General features: G+C 38.1%; 2 protein-coding genes across 3 annotated transcripts in view; both read right to left on the bottom strand.

Annotated features, from left to right (window-relative positions):
• LOC140948510 (uncharacterized) overlaps positions 1-6,012 on the bottom strand; it is a 74,887-nt gene extending 68,875 nt beyond the window's left edge. The window contains exons 1-3 of one of the 2 annotated variants that reach the window (XM_073397756.1): positions 5,869-6,012; positions 4,881-4,907; positions 2,762-2,789 (exon numbers count right to left, since the gene is read on the bottom strand). In XM_073397756.1, coding sequence (XP_073253857.1) covers positions 2,762-2,789; positions 4,881-4,907; positions 5,869-5,932 — 119 coding nt within the window. In that variant the 5' untranslated portion in view covers positions 5,933-6,012. Of the gene's footprint in view, positions 1-2,761; positions 2,790-3,618; positions 3,754-4,880; positions 4,908-5,868 lie in introns of those variants that run through there. The other variant, XR_012167050.1, reaches the window with a different exon arrangement.
• Positions 6,013-6,862: 850 nt separating this feature from the next.
• LOC140949210 (uncharacterized) lies at positions 6,863-14,087 on the bottom strand. The gene is made up of 7 exons (XM_073398438.1): positions 13,909-14,087; positions 10,154-10,282; positions 9,665-9,835; positions 9,064-9,094; positions 8,672-8,813; positions 7,910-7,999; positions 6,863-7,487 (listed from the first exon to the last, which is right to left on the bottom strand). Exons 1-7 carry the CDS (start codon positions 13,970-13,972, stop codon positions 7,284-7,286), a joined length of 831 nt encoding a protein of 276 aa, XP_073254539.1. The 5' UTR covers positions 13,973-14,087; the 3' UTR covers positions 6,863-7,283.
• Positions 14,088-16,798: the final 2,711 nt, after the last annotated feature.

The following is a 16,798-nucleotide window of genomic DNA, read 5'->3' as shown; positions in this document are numbered from 1 at the left end:
GAAAATACTCATTTCGGAGCTTAAAATCTCTTTACCTCGGAAAAAAAGGTTGAAATTAAGTTACAAGACGTCTACCAACCTTGAGGACTCAGATTTTCACTTTGTCCTTCAACATTTTAAACTGTGTTTATTTGTGAACGAAGGCGATGAAGAAACTAACTCGTAATCTTATCGAAGAGGATTCTAGTCAGTGTTTGAAAATTTTATCGTAGTACACAGTTAAAAAGACGAAAATGGACTGGCAGAGATTCGAGATGTTTTGCCTAAGAGAAAAATGAATAATTCCTTCGACAAATATGATAACAAACATGCCTGCACCCGATCATCTTGACGAGCTTCTTTGTCATTTGCAGAGTTTTTCCAAAGACCAACGAAAGAAAGATAGAAGCGACTCCGAGCCAGACACAATGTCCAGTTGTGTCCTCGTTTTTGCCCATCGATTTATGGCCCGCACTCTTCGCGCTTGGGCCATAAATCGATGGAAAAAAAACTCGGTCCGTAATTTACCGTACAGACCGAAAACTCGGCTAATAAGAGGTATTTACTTTATAGACAATAAAAAATCATTATCAATTACAATTTATTTTGAATTATATATTTGACATTCAACGATCTACAACTTGTTCCAATATATGAATTAACTAAAAAATAACTAAATGATCGACCAATATTAATTATCTTGTAAGAGGCTAATTTCTTGGAGGACGAACTTTTAAAATATATGATTAAACCAGTATAGATATTTGAATAGATTTTTGACTTGCTCCCAGTCCCAAGGCAACAACAACAGCACTCGTCCGCTAATCCATCCATCTATGCAGGCCGGATTTTCAGTGCCAGACTATCACCCATTCGACGTGTAATGAAGAGAAGGCACTTGATTGACATATATGGGTGAGTCACTGCAGGCTCCCTTGTCGTATGCTGTAAGAGAGGTGTTGGAGCCTTCTCCTGGTTTCTGAGAAAGTAACATTGAAATCGAGTGTTTATAGATTGAATGCTGGAGCGTTATTAATGCTTAAAATGATAATGATCATGTTAATAATCAGGATTGACGCAACCCAGATTTCCTTCCGCACAGGACAGCTAAGCTTATCCGAAAAGAAAGCAATCCTCCCCCCACCCCCCCCCCCCTTGGAAACCCACACAGCACATCAACTTTGTTTAATATGAAGTGGGTAGTTGGGCATGGTTTTCAATAGCCGAGCTACCTGCTACTTTACGGCCGTTACTGCCTGGGTTGATAACAGAAGTCGCCGGTAACAGAGGCCAATCCATTCTCCAGTGTCCTGCGAAGTTGACTAGAGTTCAACTTCACAAGCGTGCCAGTAGAAAAGACCTGCCATGTTCCTTGTTGCCGGCGGTACGGATGTGTATGTTCTGATATGTCAGAGCAGTATCACAGGCAGTCCCGGATTGGTCAACAGCTAGAAATTTCCTAGCACTAAGGCGACAAAGAGACTTCATAACTCTTCGATTCCTCTTTGATCTATGCGTAAGTTCTTGAAAAGTCTGAAATCAAACGAGAGATGATTCAACTTACTGTTGAAAGACGACGCAACGTGTCGTATCCACATTCCATCCTACCAGGTTGTACTGTTTCGTATTCGCACCCTCCTTCTTCGTTTTCATCAGACACACCAGCCTGTCGTCTACGTACATCCTCCGCTGCATTCAATAATGAGGTATTCTTAACTCCAAGCTCAGTCCTGGAGAAGAACAATTAAATAAAAGTACTGAAATCAGGAACCAATCTGATGAAATGTATATTTTATTAATTTTTTTGGGTCCATACTGAGGACGTCCAATTCAGTGCCGTCGTCGTAGTAGTGGTAACCCTTATTGAGTGATGTTTATTGATTTTGTTTTTTGCCTTTTTTACATATAAATGAAGGCGAGAAAAAAAAGTCTCAAGAAGCCATGAAGGCTTATAGGTGAGACTCTCTCTTTACATTAGATTTAGTTCTTACTATATAATAGTTATTAATTAAATCAATATACTTATATAAATAAAGAACAGCATATAGTAAAGTAATTTACAAATACATACAATATATTGAGCGAAAGTTAATTATCTTATAATTAGTAATACATTACAAACGATTTATTGCGTATTCAGTAAAATTAACTAAATATGAAGTGGTCTAATACACTTAGCTCATTACAGTATTGAAAGCATCTTCGCTGCTATTATCCAAGTAGATATTGCCACAAACAAAAATAGAAGAAACCCCAAAACGCTGAGATATAATATAAAAATATGAGAATATGTACAGTACTAAAAATAAAACCATGTACAGACCTATAATGTGTAACGTCAACTTTTTTCAGGCTTCTTGTAAAAGCTACTTAGTTTAGTTTCATATGTCTCAATGGAGAGACATGAAACCGCGTAAAGGAGAGGCTAATGTGGAGAACAGTTTTTGAGAGTGTTTTTGTTTTTGTTTTTAAGATGGCCGCTATTCAGATTCAGAATGCTGTTTAAATGTAGTTGCAGATTCTCAGCAGCTCACGGTATTCGACACATATAACACAGACAAATCTCAAGGGTTAGGGTTAAAATGGTTTGTCGGTGTAAATGGACATACAGACATTTTGCGCTTAATTTTTGTTCTGACAACTATGAAGTTCTTGCGGGGGTCAATTTAATAAAACTTTTACAAGTGTAATTTACAATCGTACTAGCGGCCACAATTGTAAATTACACCTCTAGAAATTTTATTAAATTTCCACTGAGACTGTACTTTGGCAGGAGCGGTACCTTTCAGTAGTTTTATCCCTTGCAGCTGCTACAAAAAGAAAGACAAACAGAAAGAGAAAAAATTAAAAAAAAAAAAAAGATTAAGATTATTAGTTCTCAGGCTATGTTCTACGCTAACTTAGGTGAATATAGCTGTAACCAATAAAAAGTCTTTTCTTGTCAATGTGCTAAAATCGCTTTCATTCTTTATGATAATTATTCTCAGCATGCAAGCACAATTTGAACGAAGGCGTATTAACGAGCCCCGGTTGAATCTCTTCAGTGCAACCTAAAAGCTTATAGTTTTAACATAGGAAGGACGGGAGATTTTTCTTTAGCTAAAAAAAATGCTCGGGTCCCAGAATATTTTTAAAAGGAAAAAAAAGGGAAGTAATCGTTCTTAGTGAGATACGGCGTCGGCGTTTAAATCAATTGAATACATGTAATGAGTTCCTTTTATGCATCATGGCAGAACACCATGAAATAGACTTCACTTGCTGTAAATAAACATGGTAGCTGTAGCGTGAAGAGAAAACGTGATTTTGGTATCAGTGTTCATTAACATCTTATCATGTAGTAGAAAGAATTGAATTTAGCTTCTTCCTATATAACCAATTAAAATTCCATCGTAGTTTCTTCAATGTTTTACGGTCTGACATTGCCGCTATAGGGTCACAGTGCAAAAAGGGTAAAACCTCGCATTAACACATACAATGCCTGCACTTACACTTTACCGGTGCACTTTATTCATTGCCTACTAAATCGAATCATAGGGTTTGAATGTTGATGATCAAATTTAAAGTTACGTACGATATGCTAACATAGGTTTCCAATAAATATAAAGATGCATTTTCTCGATTATTTATACGTACCTTTTCTAATACGTTTGGCGCGTCCTTTTACCACTAAAATCCCAACAGTGACAGCTAAAAAAGCAAGCAAGGCTCCTTCTACCAAAACTACCGCTTTCCAGCAATTTAAACAGGCCGAGCTCTGTTGCACTTCATCGGTGTCTTGAAGATGGAACATAAAGTTTTATTAGAAAAACTTAGAAAGAAAGTTCCAGCGAGTCTTTCTAGTATTGATAGTGAAGTTAAAAAGTGTAAATCGAAACCACAAGTAACTTTCTTGTTGATAATTCTTAACGTTTTATGTAACTGCACCAATGAAAAAAAAGAAAATTCCCTTTGTCTCCAAGCTTTCGAGAACGGAGAAAAATACTCTGCGACCGTTATCAGAAAACTATATTCTACGTAAATGATGCCCAGGCCAGTCAGCTGAAATAAATTATGTTGTCCATTTTCATACGGCTCCTGCTAAAAATATCTGAAAATCCTGGAAAATGACTGCATAGTTTTGTTTTGGTGCTTATAAAACACTTTATAAAAACATTTGAAGCTGCAATTAACGTTCTTAGGAGAAAATTTCTCAAACTGGATAGCCGAACTACTGCCTTATGGCAACAACAGCAAAAACACAACTCAAGGAATGGCATCAGCAATATGAACATTATCTGCTACGCAAATACCCTGCGAACAGAGCCTTCTTCGATCTTCCAGTACTGATAAGTAGGAAAGATCGAAGCGACTCTGCTAGCAGGGTACTATACGCAAAGCATATGGCATCATATTATGATCTAATTTGCCGAGGAACAGAAGGCAAAGGACAATAACTTTACATCGATCGAGGTTAGCATGTTTCGGCTTGTTTTTAAACTAGAAATTATGAATGAATAATAAAACCATAATTGGATTTGGCTTTCGCATGATTAGAAGAGTTATGCAGATCTCTCTCGATCTTTGTTATCCGTGCGCCCCCATTGGCCTTCGCGACTCGGCAGATGACACGCTCTTCGATCTGCATAATTCTTTAGATCATAAACAACCTCATACAATAATTTCTAAATAACGTAACATCTGCCATTGATAACCCACGTGGCTAAGGTGCGTCAAAATGGGCGGGGAACTGCCACGCAGGCAAATCACTGATACGCTTTCGATTGTAAAGCATGCACATACTTACCAGTAGTTGAGAGAGGAAGGATGACTGCAGCAGGCACTCTGACAGCAGTTCTTCATCATCCACTTCAAGCTTAAATACATAATGAAACAATCCTTACCAATAACTGAATGATACGTACCTGAATAATTACTAGAAGCTTGTGTACCTAAAATATTAAAACATAAGAGTGCAGTAATTTTTTCGGAACCTGAAAATTCCCAGCTGAAACCGAAAAAGTGTTTGTTTGGTTTGTTGTGTTTTTGTTTAAACTTTTTGAGACCGGAGGGGAGGGGAGTGCTTTTGGCGTGTTTAATGTAATTAATGTACTCTGTAGCAGTTTGGACTGTCTCAACCAGGAGCCGATCCTGTCTAAATAAAAATAGCCCTCATTCACTCGATTTTATCAGCCATTCTCCTTAAAACAAGGCATAAAGGGCTAGTCATCTTAAAGGAAAAGGAATGACGACTGTAGACTGATCAGTCCCCTATTTTTCCGTAAGATCGTCGAGATCAAAGACTTTGCGTTACGGGCGACCATCTTGGATCAGGATGAGTGTCTTAATCTACTAAACCAAGACGCCCACCCCTTCATATGAAATCAAGATCGCCTCCTCCCCCCCGTATCGGCGAGCGATCGATCCTGACGATTTAACAAGAAAATAGGGAACTGTGAACAGTCTAGAATAACTGAACTTGTCAGCATTTTGTAATAATGAGCATGGTGGGTGTTTTCTACTAAAATATTACTAATATAGGGTCGCTGTGTAAAAATTAGCTTTTTACAGGAAAAAATTATCTGCCTTAATAAAGTTATATATAATATCATGATACGTTGGAGACGGTAATGGGAGCCCGCGCCAGGGGAAAAAGTGAAAAAGTTTTCTCCTTAGCTTGTCAACATTGTTTTTTTAGATAATAGGCGAATTCAAACTGATTTGCGGATTCAGGCAATATCCATCGTACATTTAGAAGTGAGGGCATAGCGGTTTAGCAGAAAGAAGAAACCAGGGCATTCCAAACTGAAACAAATTAATGTCATCATCATTGCACATCATAAAAGCGAAAAACAGTTTTAAGGTTACATGATGCACCTTCTTGTATATGAATGGCCTGATTTCAGCACTTACCCGTGTCAAAAGGTAGAAGCCCACAAACAACCACAAGTACCACAGATAATTCTACTGAGAACATATTCGCAAATAACCTGTGTGCAAGTAAACTGTTGAAACACGTTCTTTTTTTCAGTATGCCCACCGTTTCATCCGACAAGCTACTTCGATTTCACAGGTCACGAAATCGTAACTGTAACAATTCGCAATATCCCATTTACAAAAAAATTCACAAAGGATGTGTTTTCCTATTGGCTCAAGCCCTTAAGGTAATTTTTAACTCAAATAATGTTGTCAGCGATGTCATGATAACATCATTTATTACTAAAAACTAAGAAGGAACTTAGACTACGAGTAGTCCCCAATTTTCCTCAGGGATAGTAGAGCGAGCGAAACGCGAGCGCGCGTGAAAATCACCCACGCGAGAAAAGGCAACACGCGGCGGCATTTTTCTCTCTTCCCGCCGCGTGTCGCCTTTTCTCGCGTGGGTGATTTGCACTCGCACTCGCGTTTTGCTCGCTCTACTATCCCTGAAGAAAAATGGGGACTACTCGTAGTCTAGAAGGAACTTGAACCATCCACCATCTTGGATCTACAAAAATGTAACCAAAACAAGGCTGTCAAAACTCGCTTAGCATGGCAACGTCACGATGATTTTACAATGTTCCCAGAAAAATTTTAGGCTTGGCGGTCATAGCTTGAACGGCGCGCATTGAATTTTTTTGCAACTTTAAAGTGAAGGGGGTTGGGGGGGGGGGGGGGGGCAAAAGCCCCCGCTGGTCTGCCAATAAGGGTTAATGCATTCGGTTAAAGGTTTTGGGACTGAATCCCCTTTGGAACAACTAGTCCTGATACAGACACGGAAAGGCAAGGGAGTTTTCTTTTATACGCGATGGAATTTTCATAAGTTACCATGACCAATGACTGAGATTGTTACATTTGCCAGGTTCGTACCTGTAGGAATTTCTCCCCCACGGAATCAGCTGCACAGTTGACTGAGAAACTAAATAATAAGGTATCCATTTATTTCTTTCAAATTTTATTTTACTAAATTTTATTATCATTATTTTTTATGCCAGGCTGCTTCAAAATGACGCATTTCCCCCTTTCCTTCCCGCCCGCTGCAGTGTTGACATTATACATTCAAGTTTTGTTTCTACACGGTCAACATTCCTTGGGGGGGAGGGGACAGCAGAGGCATTTTTTAAAGAGGTAGAATACGAGTTAATTAAGCAAAGTGCGTTTCCTTGGCGTTTCTCTTCGACCACTCGACGGTTCGACTTTAGAGCTCGTTCCTAAAGCTTTCCCTTAAGAACTGGAGATGAGCCAGTCCTTGACGGTTGTCATAATTGAGAATATCAAATTTATTTCTTTAACGTTATTTTTGGTTAATTTCGCAAGATACCTGGACATTTTATAGTGTTCAACTATATTTACACTCCAACGGTTGTTTTCTGTACGTTCTCGTATGTTGGTAGCTTTGAATTTGGTTCCGCCTTATTTATCACTCCTGTCGGTTTCACGTCAGCATATACCGTGGGCGCGTACAGAGCATGTTTGCGTACTTTGGTGTTGTTTCCGGCGTCGTCTAACCGAGGCATATCAAGCTGGGCGTATACAACATCTCCTTTCTTTTGCTATAAAAATAAATAAGAAAAGGAATTATACTAAAAAGAAGAAACAAGAAAGAAAGAAAATACATTAAGTGGAAAGCTATGTTTGACTCATTATTAAAGTCACAGAGGTTGACTTAAAGGTACGTATGTCTTTTGCGTCCAACCCTAACAGCCTTTATGTCCTTTTTTAGGTGGCTTAGTGACCTGCTTTTGCCTTTTGCCTCTGGAAGCGGGCGATCAGTGACGACGGGGTGTAGCTGAAATGTGCATAAATATTTTCGTTGCTCGCAAATTTAAGGGAAAGTTTTTCTTACTTCTTAAATGCTCCAAGGTAAAGCATCAATTGCTCCACATTCAGGCAATACAAATACTAGTACAACAAGAAACTGGTTCATTATTTCAAGATGAATTCTTTTTGACGGACAACTGACAACATAACTTGCCTTTTGGTTTTTCTTGTTAACCACAGCGTACTTATGGTCCATTTTGGGAGTTGCTTGTTTAGTCACACCAACGTGATCTCTATTGTTTTGCTGTAAAACAGGATTCTTTTGTTAGAGAAAAAAGTTGACTTATATCATGCGTGGTAAATTTGTTGAAAATACTTTTGACCAGATACAGCTATTTCGAGAAAAGTTGTCGGAAAAAATGTGCACGCGACAATCCCGAGAGGTGATATGGGATATGATCAATACTCTGTTCCTGACACTTGAGCTGTCGAACCTACTTTTGTTGCTTTCCTTTAGCAATCGCAAACATATGTCCATGGCCTCTTGTGCCATTCTTGCAAATTTCTTTGAAGAATAGTGAACTCAAAGCCACCCACAATACCTTTCGGGATTGTCGCGTGCACCTTTTTCGACAACCTTTCTCGAAATAGCTGTATATAAGAGCAACAAATTCTTGATTGAAGCTTTCTTGGGTTTAAGCTGTACAGAGGAAAAACAGACTATGATACGGACCGATTTACTTAAAACGAACCACAGTAATTAGTATATATTTCGTTAATAACCACAGCATCACTTGTTTTAACATTTTTTTCTCCAGAAAAAATGTAAACTAAGTCGTAATACTTCATAATAATTCGTCTTATCTTTTTTTTGATCAATTATTGCTAACCCACATTGCGAAAGACAGTGAAACAAAACCTCTTTTATGATTTTGTACATTTCCGTTTTTTTAAGGAGTTTCGCATTGTTGCATACCTTCGTGTCCTCTTTTTTGTTTACCATGTCGTATTCTACTTCTTCAGTCTTTATAAGACTAGGTTTGCCGGTATTTGGGTCCCCTAGCAGCTTTGCATCCTCAACAGGATCGATGGATTCGTACGAGTTCTCTGGTTGGTTCCTTTGAATTAACAAAGGGAGTCAAAGGATTTGAAGAAACAAAAAGACCATTATATTATGAACGCACTTATGGGCCACTTGAATAATCACATAAGTGGGTATTCTTACGGTGAAATGGCACATTTAGAACAAAATGTCAAAAAACATGACGTGAGTTAAAGGATAATCCAAAGTACATTATAGCTAACACAGACACTCCTCGTGTTTGAAAACTCGAGGATTTAAATACATGATTAAAAAATAACGCTTACACGGCTTTTTTCTTGGGCTTTTCTTCAGAATCTGAAAAAAAAAACAACAGACTAGAATGACCATTATTTACAGCGCATAGATTGCTCACAGTCCCCTATTTTCCCATAAAATCGTCAAGCGCTTACACCGTAACGTCATGTTTTGTTCAAATGTACCGGGAGGGTGCAAGATTTAAAATCCTTGCCCAAGCTAGACTCGGCGAGATTCGCTACACCGGCTAGTCACGATAAGCGCTAGATTTGCATTCCGATTCGTAGTTATTTGAGACGTCGATAGTGAAATTAACGATGTAAATCTCTATTTGTCGGGAAAGGAGTTTTTTAAAAGACCTCTAATGTAACTGAAGCCTAAGTAACGCGATTTAATATGGAGCTGAGAAAAGATTTATAGCCTAGGCGTTTAACTATAATATGAATCTGGACTGAGTGACGACTACAAAGGAAGCAGCCAGGTAATACCAATTTTTTGGAGCGGAAAAAGTCATTGAAATTTAATTCAAGCATGGTAGACATCTTTCGATGGAAACTGTATGGCATAGAGATATCATACGGATGGCATAACCTTTTAACAGATGATATTTTATGAGAAAATCATTTACACCTTTCAAACTATGCCGCCTTCTTCGCTTTAGCAAAACCAAAGCAGCAAGTGCAATTAGTGCAACAAATAGCACTGTTCCTAGTGACGCTGCTACAATGACAACTGTGGATGAATCTTTTTTTGCAGTTTTTCGCTCACTTAAACTCGACGTTTTCGCTAAAGTCGTAATATCTGTCAAGAGAAGAATAGAATAGTTAATATCTGATTACGTACTTCTTGGGTTTCTAGGGCGTATTGCACGACTAGACTTCAGTAATAGAAAATCACCTAATGATTACGTCAGAGTCAAGGACCACCGGCGGCAAGTTATACTTCTTTTTTTCCAGATATTAAATCAGTTAATTTAATTTGTATCAGTTTTTTGTTTTATTTGATTAGTTGTTTATCTAGCCATCCATTCATCCATCTACGTGGTTTGAAGTATGTGTCTGTGAATCATGGACGCTGGCATGCGGTGAAGGTACTAAAGATACACATAACTGTGCAAACCTGAAGAAAAATAAGTAGGATCTGCTATGTTGAAACTTGTCCTTTTTTTCGTAGTGGCTGCGGTTACTCCTGACGTTGCTATTGTTGTTGCAGCTGGATTGTGATGCGTACAAACCCCTTGACAGATGTCTTGCGTTAAAAAACAAACAAAGTTAAACGAAAAGAAATATAACTTGTCTAGAAGACGGATACAAGTGGTAAACCATGATCCCTGTTTCTAGTTATGTTCTTGCCAAAGATAGCAGCTGAATTAACCTGATCCAATATACATAATAAGTCGTTGGAAATTCTCCGGCATATTATTTCGATACTCAGTAGTTTAGTACAAAGTAGGCCCAGAAGTTACAGACAAGGCATTTATTTGGGAGTCGTACCCTAATATAATTTTCGATATGTATGTTTCCTGTTCATATTACTATTTATTGCGGTACTTCACGCCCATTTCTGTGAGATGCTGAACTGATTAGTTTTTTTTCAACCTCGTATTGTCTTTCTTTGTGTTAGACTTTGGCTATTTTCACACTATACTGCATAACTTTTGTGCCAGCACGAAAACCGTACCGGATATATAGGGCTTTTGTTCACACATAACAACGAATGTAAGTGTGATTTCTGTGCATGAAGCCGCGCGGCGCCGATCTGTAAATTGGAGTGTCACATATCGGATATTTACGTGTTCGCACTATACTGGACAGCTTTTCGTGTAGAAGTTAGACATTCTGATCGCGATAACTGGTGAACGTTCGGGATGCGTGACTCTCGTACACTGTACATGTGTACAAGTGATAGCACTTGTATGTATTGCAGAATGGTACGGTTGCCAACGACTGTGACGAGCAACTGCAATCTACCGAATCACTTTATCACCTGATTCACAATAGGAATCACCTGAAAAAACGTTGAATCCTATCACTTGATAAAGATTCTGTGATGGAATCCCTAAAGCACTGGAAAGCACTGTTTTTAAACTTTCCTCAGCTGCAGTGTAGCTTTCTGCCAAAAGGGCCTTCAGTCGATCAGTTAGACATATAGGCAAGCACAACGTCATCATTTCTCGCTTTCCTTATTAAATGATTACATTAATTATGTGTAGACCTGCAAAGAACTTAGCTGGACCACAAGAATCTGAAAATTAAAAATAAAATTGATAATCACACCTGTTTCTTCCTCGCATATCCACGCTCTTTTTATGTCGTTTCTTATGCTGTCAAATTTCCCATAAGAACCTGTGGGCCATTCTTTAGCAATAAGGGCGTAGTGACTGTTTCTATTAGGTTCAGAATCCCTCCATTTCTTTATAGTCACATCTCTACTTTGATATGACGTGATAAGATGGGTTATTATTTCCTGCCCTTTCTGTTTAAAAAATTTGCCGACAATGGAAGAAAACAGCGAGGACAATTTTCTAACATAATTTGAATTAAACTCAACCACCCAAGCGAAGCTTCTTTGTGAAAAGCAATGAAATTGAGGAACGCGCGTAGAGTCGCTGCGAGTGTCGCTTATTTGTTAATGGCCTGAGTGAGTATGACGGAAAGACTTCGGGCTAGAGATAAAAACCATTGGGTTGGTCTGATGGAACGGACAATACGAACAATATTATTTACTTCATTCATTAATATTAATATTAATAATTAAAATTCATAATTAATACTAATAATTAACGTTAATATTAATTAATTGATTGATTTACTTATACTTTTACGTTTGAGTGGTTAGAAGGTTTCAATTTCAATTAACCAAGGAGAAAAAATGATCAGCTAAAACACTAACCTGAAATCAGGCATTATTATTATTTTTTTTTTGCTTCTTTGCTTCTTTGGCTCGAAAGGGAAAAAATCCCGAAAACACATTACAGAGATAAAGGAGGGTCTCAATGGGGTTAACCGATAGGCGTAAAACGGCCAAAAATTTAGTCGATAGCCGTAAAAATTGAAAGATTTTAACCGTTAGCCGTAAATAGGGTAAAAGAAAGTTAACCGTAAAAGAAATTGTTCCCTAGATTTGCTACTTTTAAGGAAGGTACTAAACTCACTTATGGTTACGTTTTTTATTTCCCGGCTAGTGTGGCTCCGTACGCACATTAGGTAAAGCGCCTTTTAGGTGTTGACCAAGACCCATTTCCATTTCGGCCGCTCTATTGGGGAACTAATTTTTTTTCCATAGCGAAAGGGTGGCTTCTTGCTGGGGATTAATATTTGCGATTTTCAGGAGGTCGTGCCCTTGAAACACTAGTGAAACAACACGAAGATATCTTACTGTTTGTAAAACAAGTTGCCGATAAACAACATTTCCCTGTTTTTCTCAGACGCTACGGTAGACATTGCCATGCATAGTCCCTGTACGGCGTCTTCCCACGCAATTTCGGTCGAGGCATTTCGGTGGCGAACTCTCTCGGACCACGTGACCCGAAACGCATTAGCCGCGGATTATCCGTCTGAGACTAGCCTGTGTACAATCGCCCCTTCCCGACAGACACCCCCTCTCCGATTTTTTTTTCTGAGGGGAAGGAGCGGTTGTACACAGGCTATCTGGAACGGATAATCCCGTCTTTAAACTGTCCGTCGAAGTTGAAGGATAAAGTCAGGCGGATTGTTCATGCAAACTTAAAACTATTCCATTTTCAAATTAAGACGTATTACCTATCTGACGCGAATCATCAAACGGATAACCCGTCTCACACGAATAATCCGTCTTTAGTGTGAAAACGGCCATTTCTGTTGTAATGAATGTCGCGCCCCGGCCTTGAGTTAGGCGTTCGCGTGTGTGCTTTGCTTTTTCACAAAGATTATTTTTAAATTGACTATTGACATATTTATGTGTAAAATAATATTAGAAGTGGAATACTTTATAAAAAGTATGATCTATCAAATGTAAAAAATTTTCAAAAGAATAGCTTATTTCATATCCTGAGATGATCCTAAGACCTAGAATCTAGAATCCCTTTTCAAGAATGCAGACTTTTTTGACGATTTTAGTAGTGTAAATGCAGGAAATGCGGACATTTTTAAAATGAGTTTTGAATGACTTTTATAAACCGTGTATTTTATTTAGGATATCTCTTTTCACATTGTAAGTTTTTATAATTATAATGACAATTAAAAGCCTGTTTGTACCAGTCTCTCACAATTACATATTAACATCCACGAAAAGATTCTACATATACCTACGTAACACTCACTGTCCTGTTTACCAGAAGAGAAAACTACCACTAGTTAGTCGATTCCACCAAGACAAAGTAAACATAGCTATGAGAAGCAGACCACTGCATCACGCGAAGAGCCAATAACGAGATGATTGCCTCTGGATAGTCACGCGATTCTTTTACCTCGTTTGCGTGACTTTACATTTGAGTATAAGTACAATTCGTATCAAAGTACTTATTTAGAAAGTGAAAATAATACTCTTAGGTAATGGTAATAACAATCAAAATTTCATTAAACGAGAATGAAGAAGCTACATAAAGCTTCACCTTGTCGGTTGATTATTGCTACAGGTGACTTAAGAGGTTATAAGATTTACTGGCTTCATTTTTTTCAATTTTGTTGAGTTTACTCGTTTTTCATTCATCATCACCTACTTAAAAGGAATCACTAACCATGCATGATATGTACAACAAGCTTGTCGAGTTCATGTTTTTTCTTGGCGTGTAAGTTCCCTTAAATAATGAACAGACCGTCCGACATCAATAACCGTCTTCGACATCGAGATGGTTCGATTATATGGAGTAAAATATAAAATTAAGATGAACTTGCCTGCCTCAAGGCACATCAGCTTCCATACCAACAGAATCAGTGCAGGAGCTTTCTTCAGGTGCATCGTCTAATTCCTTACAATTTTCCACGAAGTAATATACTTCAAATTGGATGTAAATCTTTCAGGTACATGTATGAAATACGACTTCGCTACTTCCGGTCTTATAGAGGAGTGTAGGTATTTGTGTACGGCGCCGTTCGCAGGGCGACAACGGAAGTCGAATAAAACGTCATTAGAATCACTAGAATATTCTATATATGGAGAACGCAACTGGAAAAAGGCGTTTTCCATATTAAGGATTTACTGCCTTCATTTTCGAACTGGCTTTTTAAAATGTTTACTTTTGTCAAACGAGGATCAAAGCTTGTAGCAGGGTGACTCAACTCAATGAAGCGTAAAAAGCAGAGGACCACGGATATATCAAGTTCAGCTTCGTAAAATTTCTTGATTTACCTGTCTTTTGTTATGTTCATTTTTCTCCTAAGTATATCACTCAATTCACATGAGCAATCACCGAAACCATAGTGAAACTTAAGTGCTGAGATTTTTAGCATATCTTACAGAAGTTGTACAGGTAATTCGGTGAAGGAAGTGAAACGGGATAAAATTGTCCTAATTTGGTCTGATTCATTTACAATCCAAAAATGCTCATTATAATAAAAATGCTTTTAGTTTCAAGTGCTCTGTCCGCCAATCCCCGCCTATAGTTTCCCAGACTTCATTAGTCTTAAACTCGCTACTTTGTTATCATTTAAACATATAAGACGGTTTGCACAAATGATAACAGGTGGAATTATAACTAAGTTATCAGTCCACGACCGCGAGTCGAATTTTAATAATTGAATTTTATTTTTGAATTTTTTGAATCTTTGACTTTTTTTAGTATTTACTGACGCGCAACTTGCAAATTAAAAAATCAAGCGTGATTATGTCACATTCGTTGGCTTCAGCACAGCCGCCTGGATTCAGTGGGAAGGGAAGATTACGTAGTACTTGTTATTTCCGTTACTATAAAGTGGCATATCTTGATAATAAAGTAATCTAGCATCACTTTAATTCTGATCAGAGTACCTCTCGATTTCGTCAAAAGTAGGGTTAGTTCAGGCTTTCAAAGAAAGGTTGGTTTTATTAAAGGGCCATCCTACTGATGTATTAAAGAGAGTAATGGGAGTAATCTTGATTATTTTTTGGATCCCATTAGCGCTGGGTGAAACTTTAACCTAGGTTTCTATTTCTTTTGTTTAAAAGCATTTTTGAGGATAATTTTCTTGATTTGTTTTAGAGCATCAAATGATCAAATTGTGGACAAACAGAATAAAACTGAATTTGCTTTTAAGCTTTCATATCTGAATTGAAATTTTACATTAACCCCGGGTTATCGTAACCCTGTATTGAACAACCCAGCCTTGAGCGCCTAAAACAGGCTAAACTCAAACTTGGTGGTGCTTAGAAAATCTCGTGTCTGTGTCGTAACGTCGATTTATTACTTCAAACGGTGATTCTGCCAGAGTTAGAAATATCCCAGATGCAACACAGCAACACTACTCCATAAAATTGTTATGTCTTCAAATATTTTAATAACAATTCAATTTATTTTATCGTATCTTGTTCACAGCGACTTCCAGCAAAAACTCAAATGAGTTGAAATATATTAAACACAAACAACAACCCCAATATACAACATGCATTTAGACTTTTTTTCTAAAAAAAGGTGTGACTGTACAACAATCTTCAAGAGTTAGAAATACTGGATTCACAATAGCAAGTGTTGAGAGACGATTTTCACCCACCTCGTGTAATATTAAAGTGAGTCAAACGACCTCTAGACTACGAGTAGTCCCCATTTTTCCTCAGGGGTAGTAGAGCGCGCGAAACGCAAGCGTGCGAGAAAATCACCCCACGCGAGAAAGACGAGATGTGCTCCCTGAGGAAAAATGGGGACTATTCGTAGTCTAAACAACCTCTTATTTCAAATCAGGACATCTTTGATTGGAACTCCTAAAGTCAGGATACACTCGCGACAGTTCTTTATTATCTGATTTTAAATCTAAGATCAAACATGAATTTCAAATAGTTTTTAATTGTTCTCCTGTTTCTAATTTTTTTCATGTAGTCTTTGCTCTTTTAACATATGTAGTTTTCAATTAATTGTGGTTAGCGTTCTAAACATTAGTTGATGTAAGCATATGCATGGCCCTACCAAACAGCACCATCATCATATTAACCCTGTGACAGTACACGCAATGTCCTCCAAGGGAGGGAAGCGGTGGAGTCTCTCCCCAGAGTTTTCGATATGTTGCAGTATGTCGAAACAATTTTACTTTCAGTGGGAAGCCTTTAATCTTCTCAGCAAGATAGGGTATATTTTATGGGTGGTCAGGCGCTGCTGGAAACCTGTGACGTCACCAACATGGTCGCCATCTCGGATTTTACCAAGAATTAGAAATCAGATCAAAACCGTGGGGATTGGTAATTTTTTGTGCTTGACATGTAAAATAATAATAATGATAATTATAATAAACTTTATTCAAGTGTCGTGTAACTTCTAAGTAGCATGGTGTTGCTAATTGGAAAAACAAATAACACATAAATTAATAAGTTCTTTGCCTCGTGTTATCCACAAGCTTCACTTTTGGAAGAAGTTGAAAAACATGCATTTTCACTTAAAAATGGGTTGACCACCTGCTGCTTATGACGGCATATCTCGTAACCATAGTAACTGACCATCAACAAACTTCACTCAAAATGGGTGCGAGGTATAAACGAACAGCTACTGAAAACGTCATATGCTGATGTTTGATTGTCTAGGAAAAATCTCAGAAAAACTTCAGAGACGGGGTAGCAACCACCTTCTCCCCCCCGCCCCCCCCCCCCCCCCCCTCCGCTTCC

Source organism: Porites lutea, chromosome 9 (assembly GCF_958299795.1).
Source record: "Porites lutea chromosome 9, jaPorLute2.1, whole genome shotgun sequence".
Classification (NCBI taxonomy): domain Eukaryota; kingdom Metazoa; phylum Cnidaria; class Anthozoa; order Scleractinia; family Poritidae; genus Porites; species Porites lutea.
The sequence above is the reverse complement of the archived record's forward strand: the minus strand, read 5'-3'. Positions and strand labels throughout refer to the sequence as shown.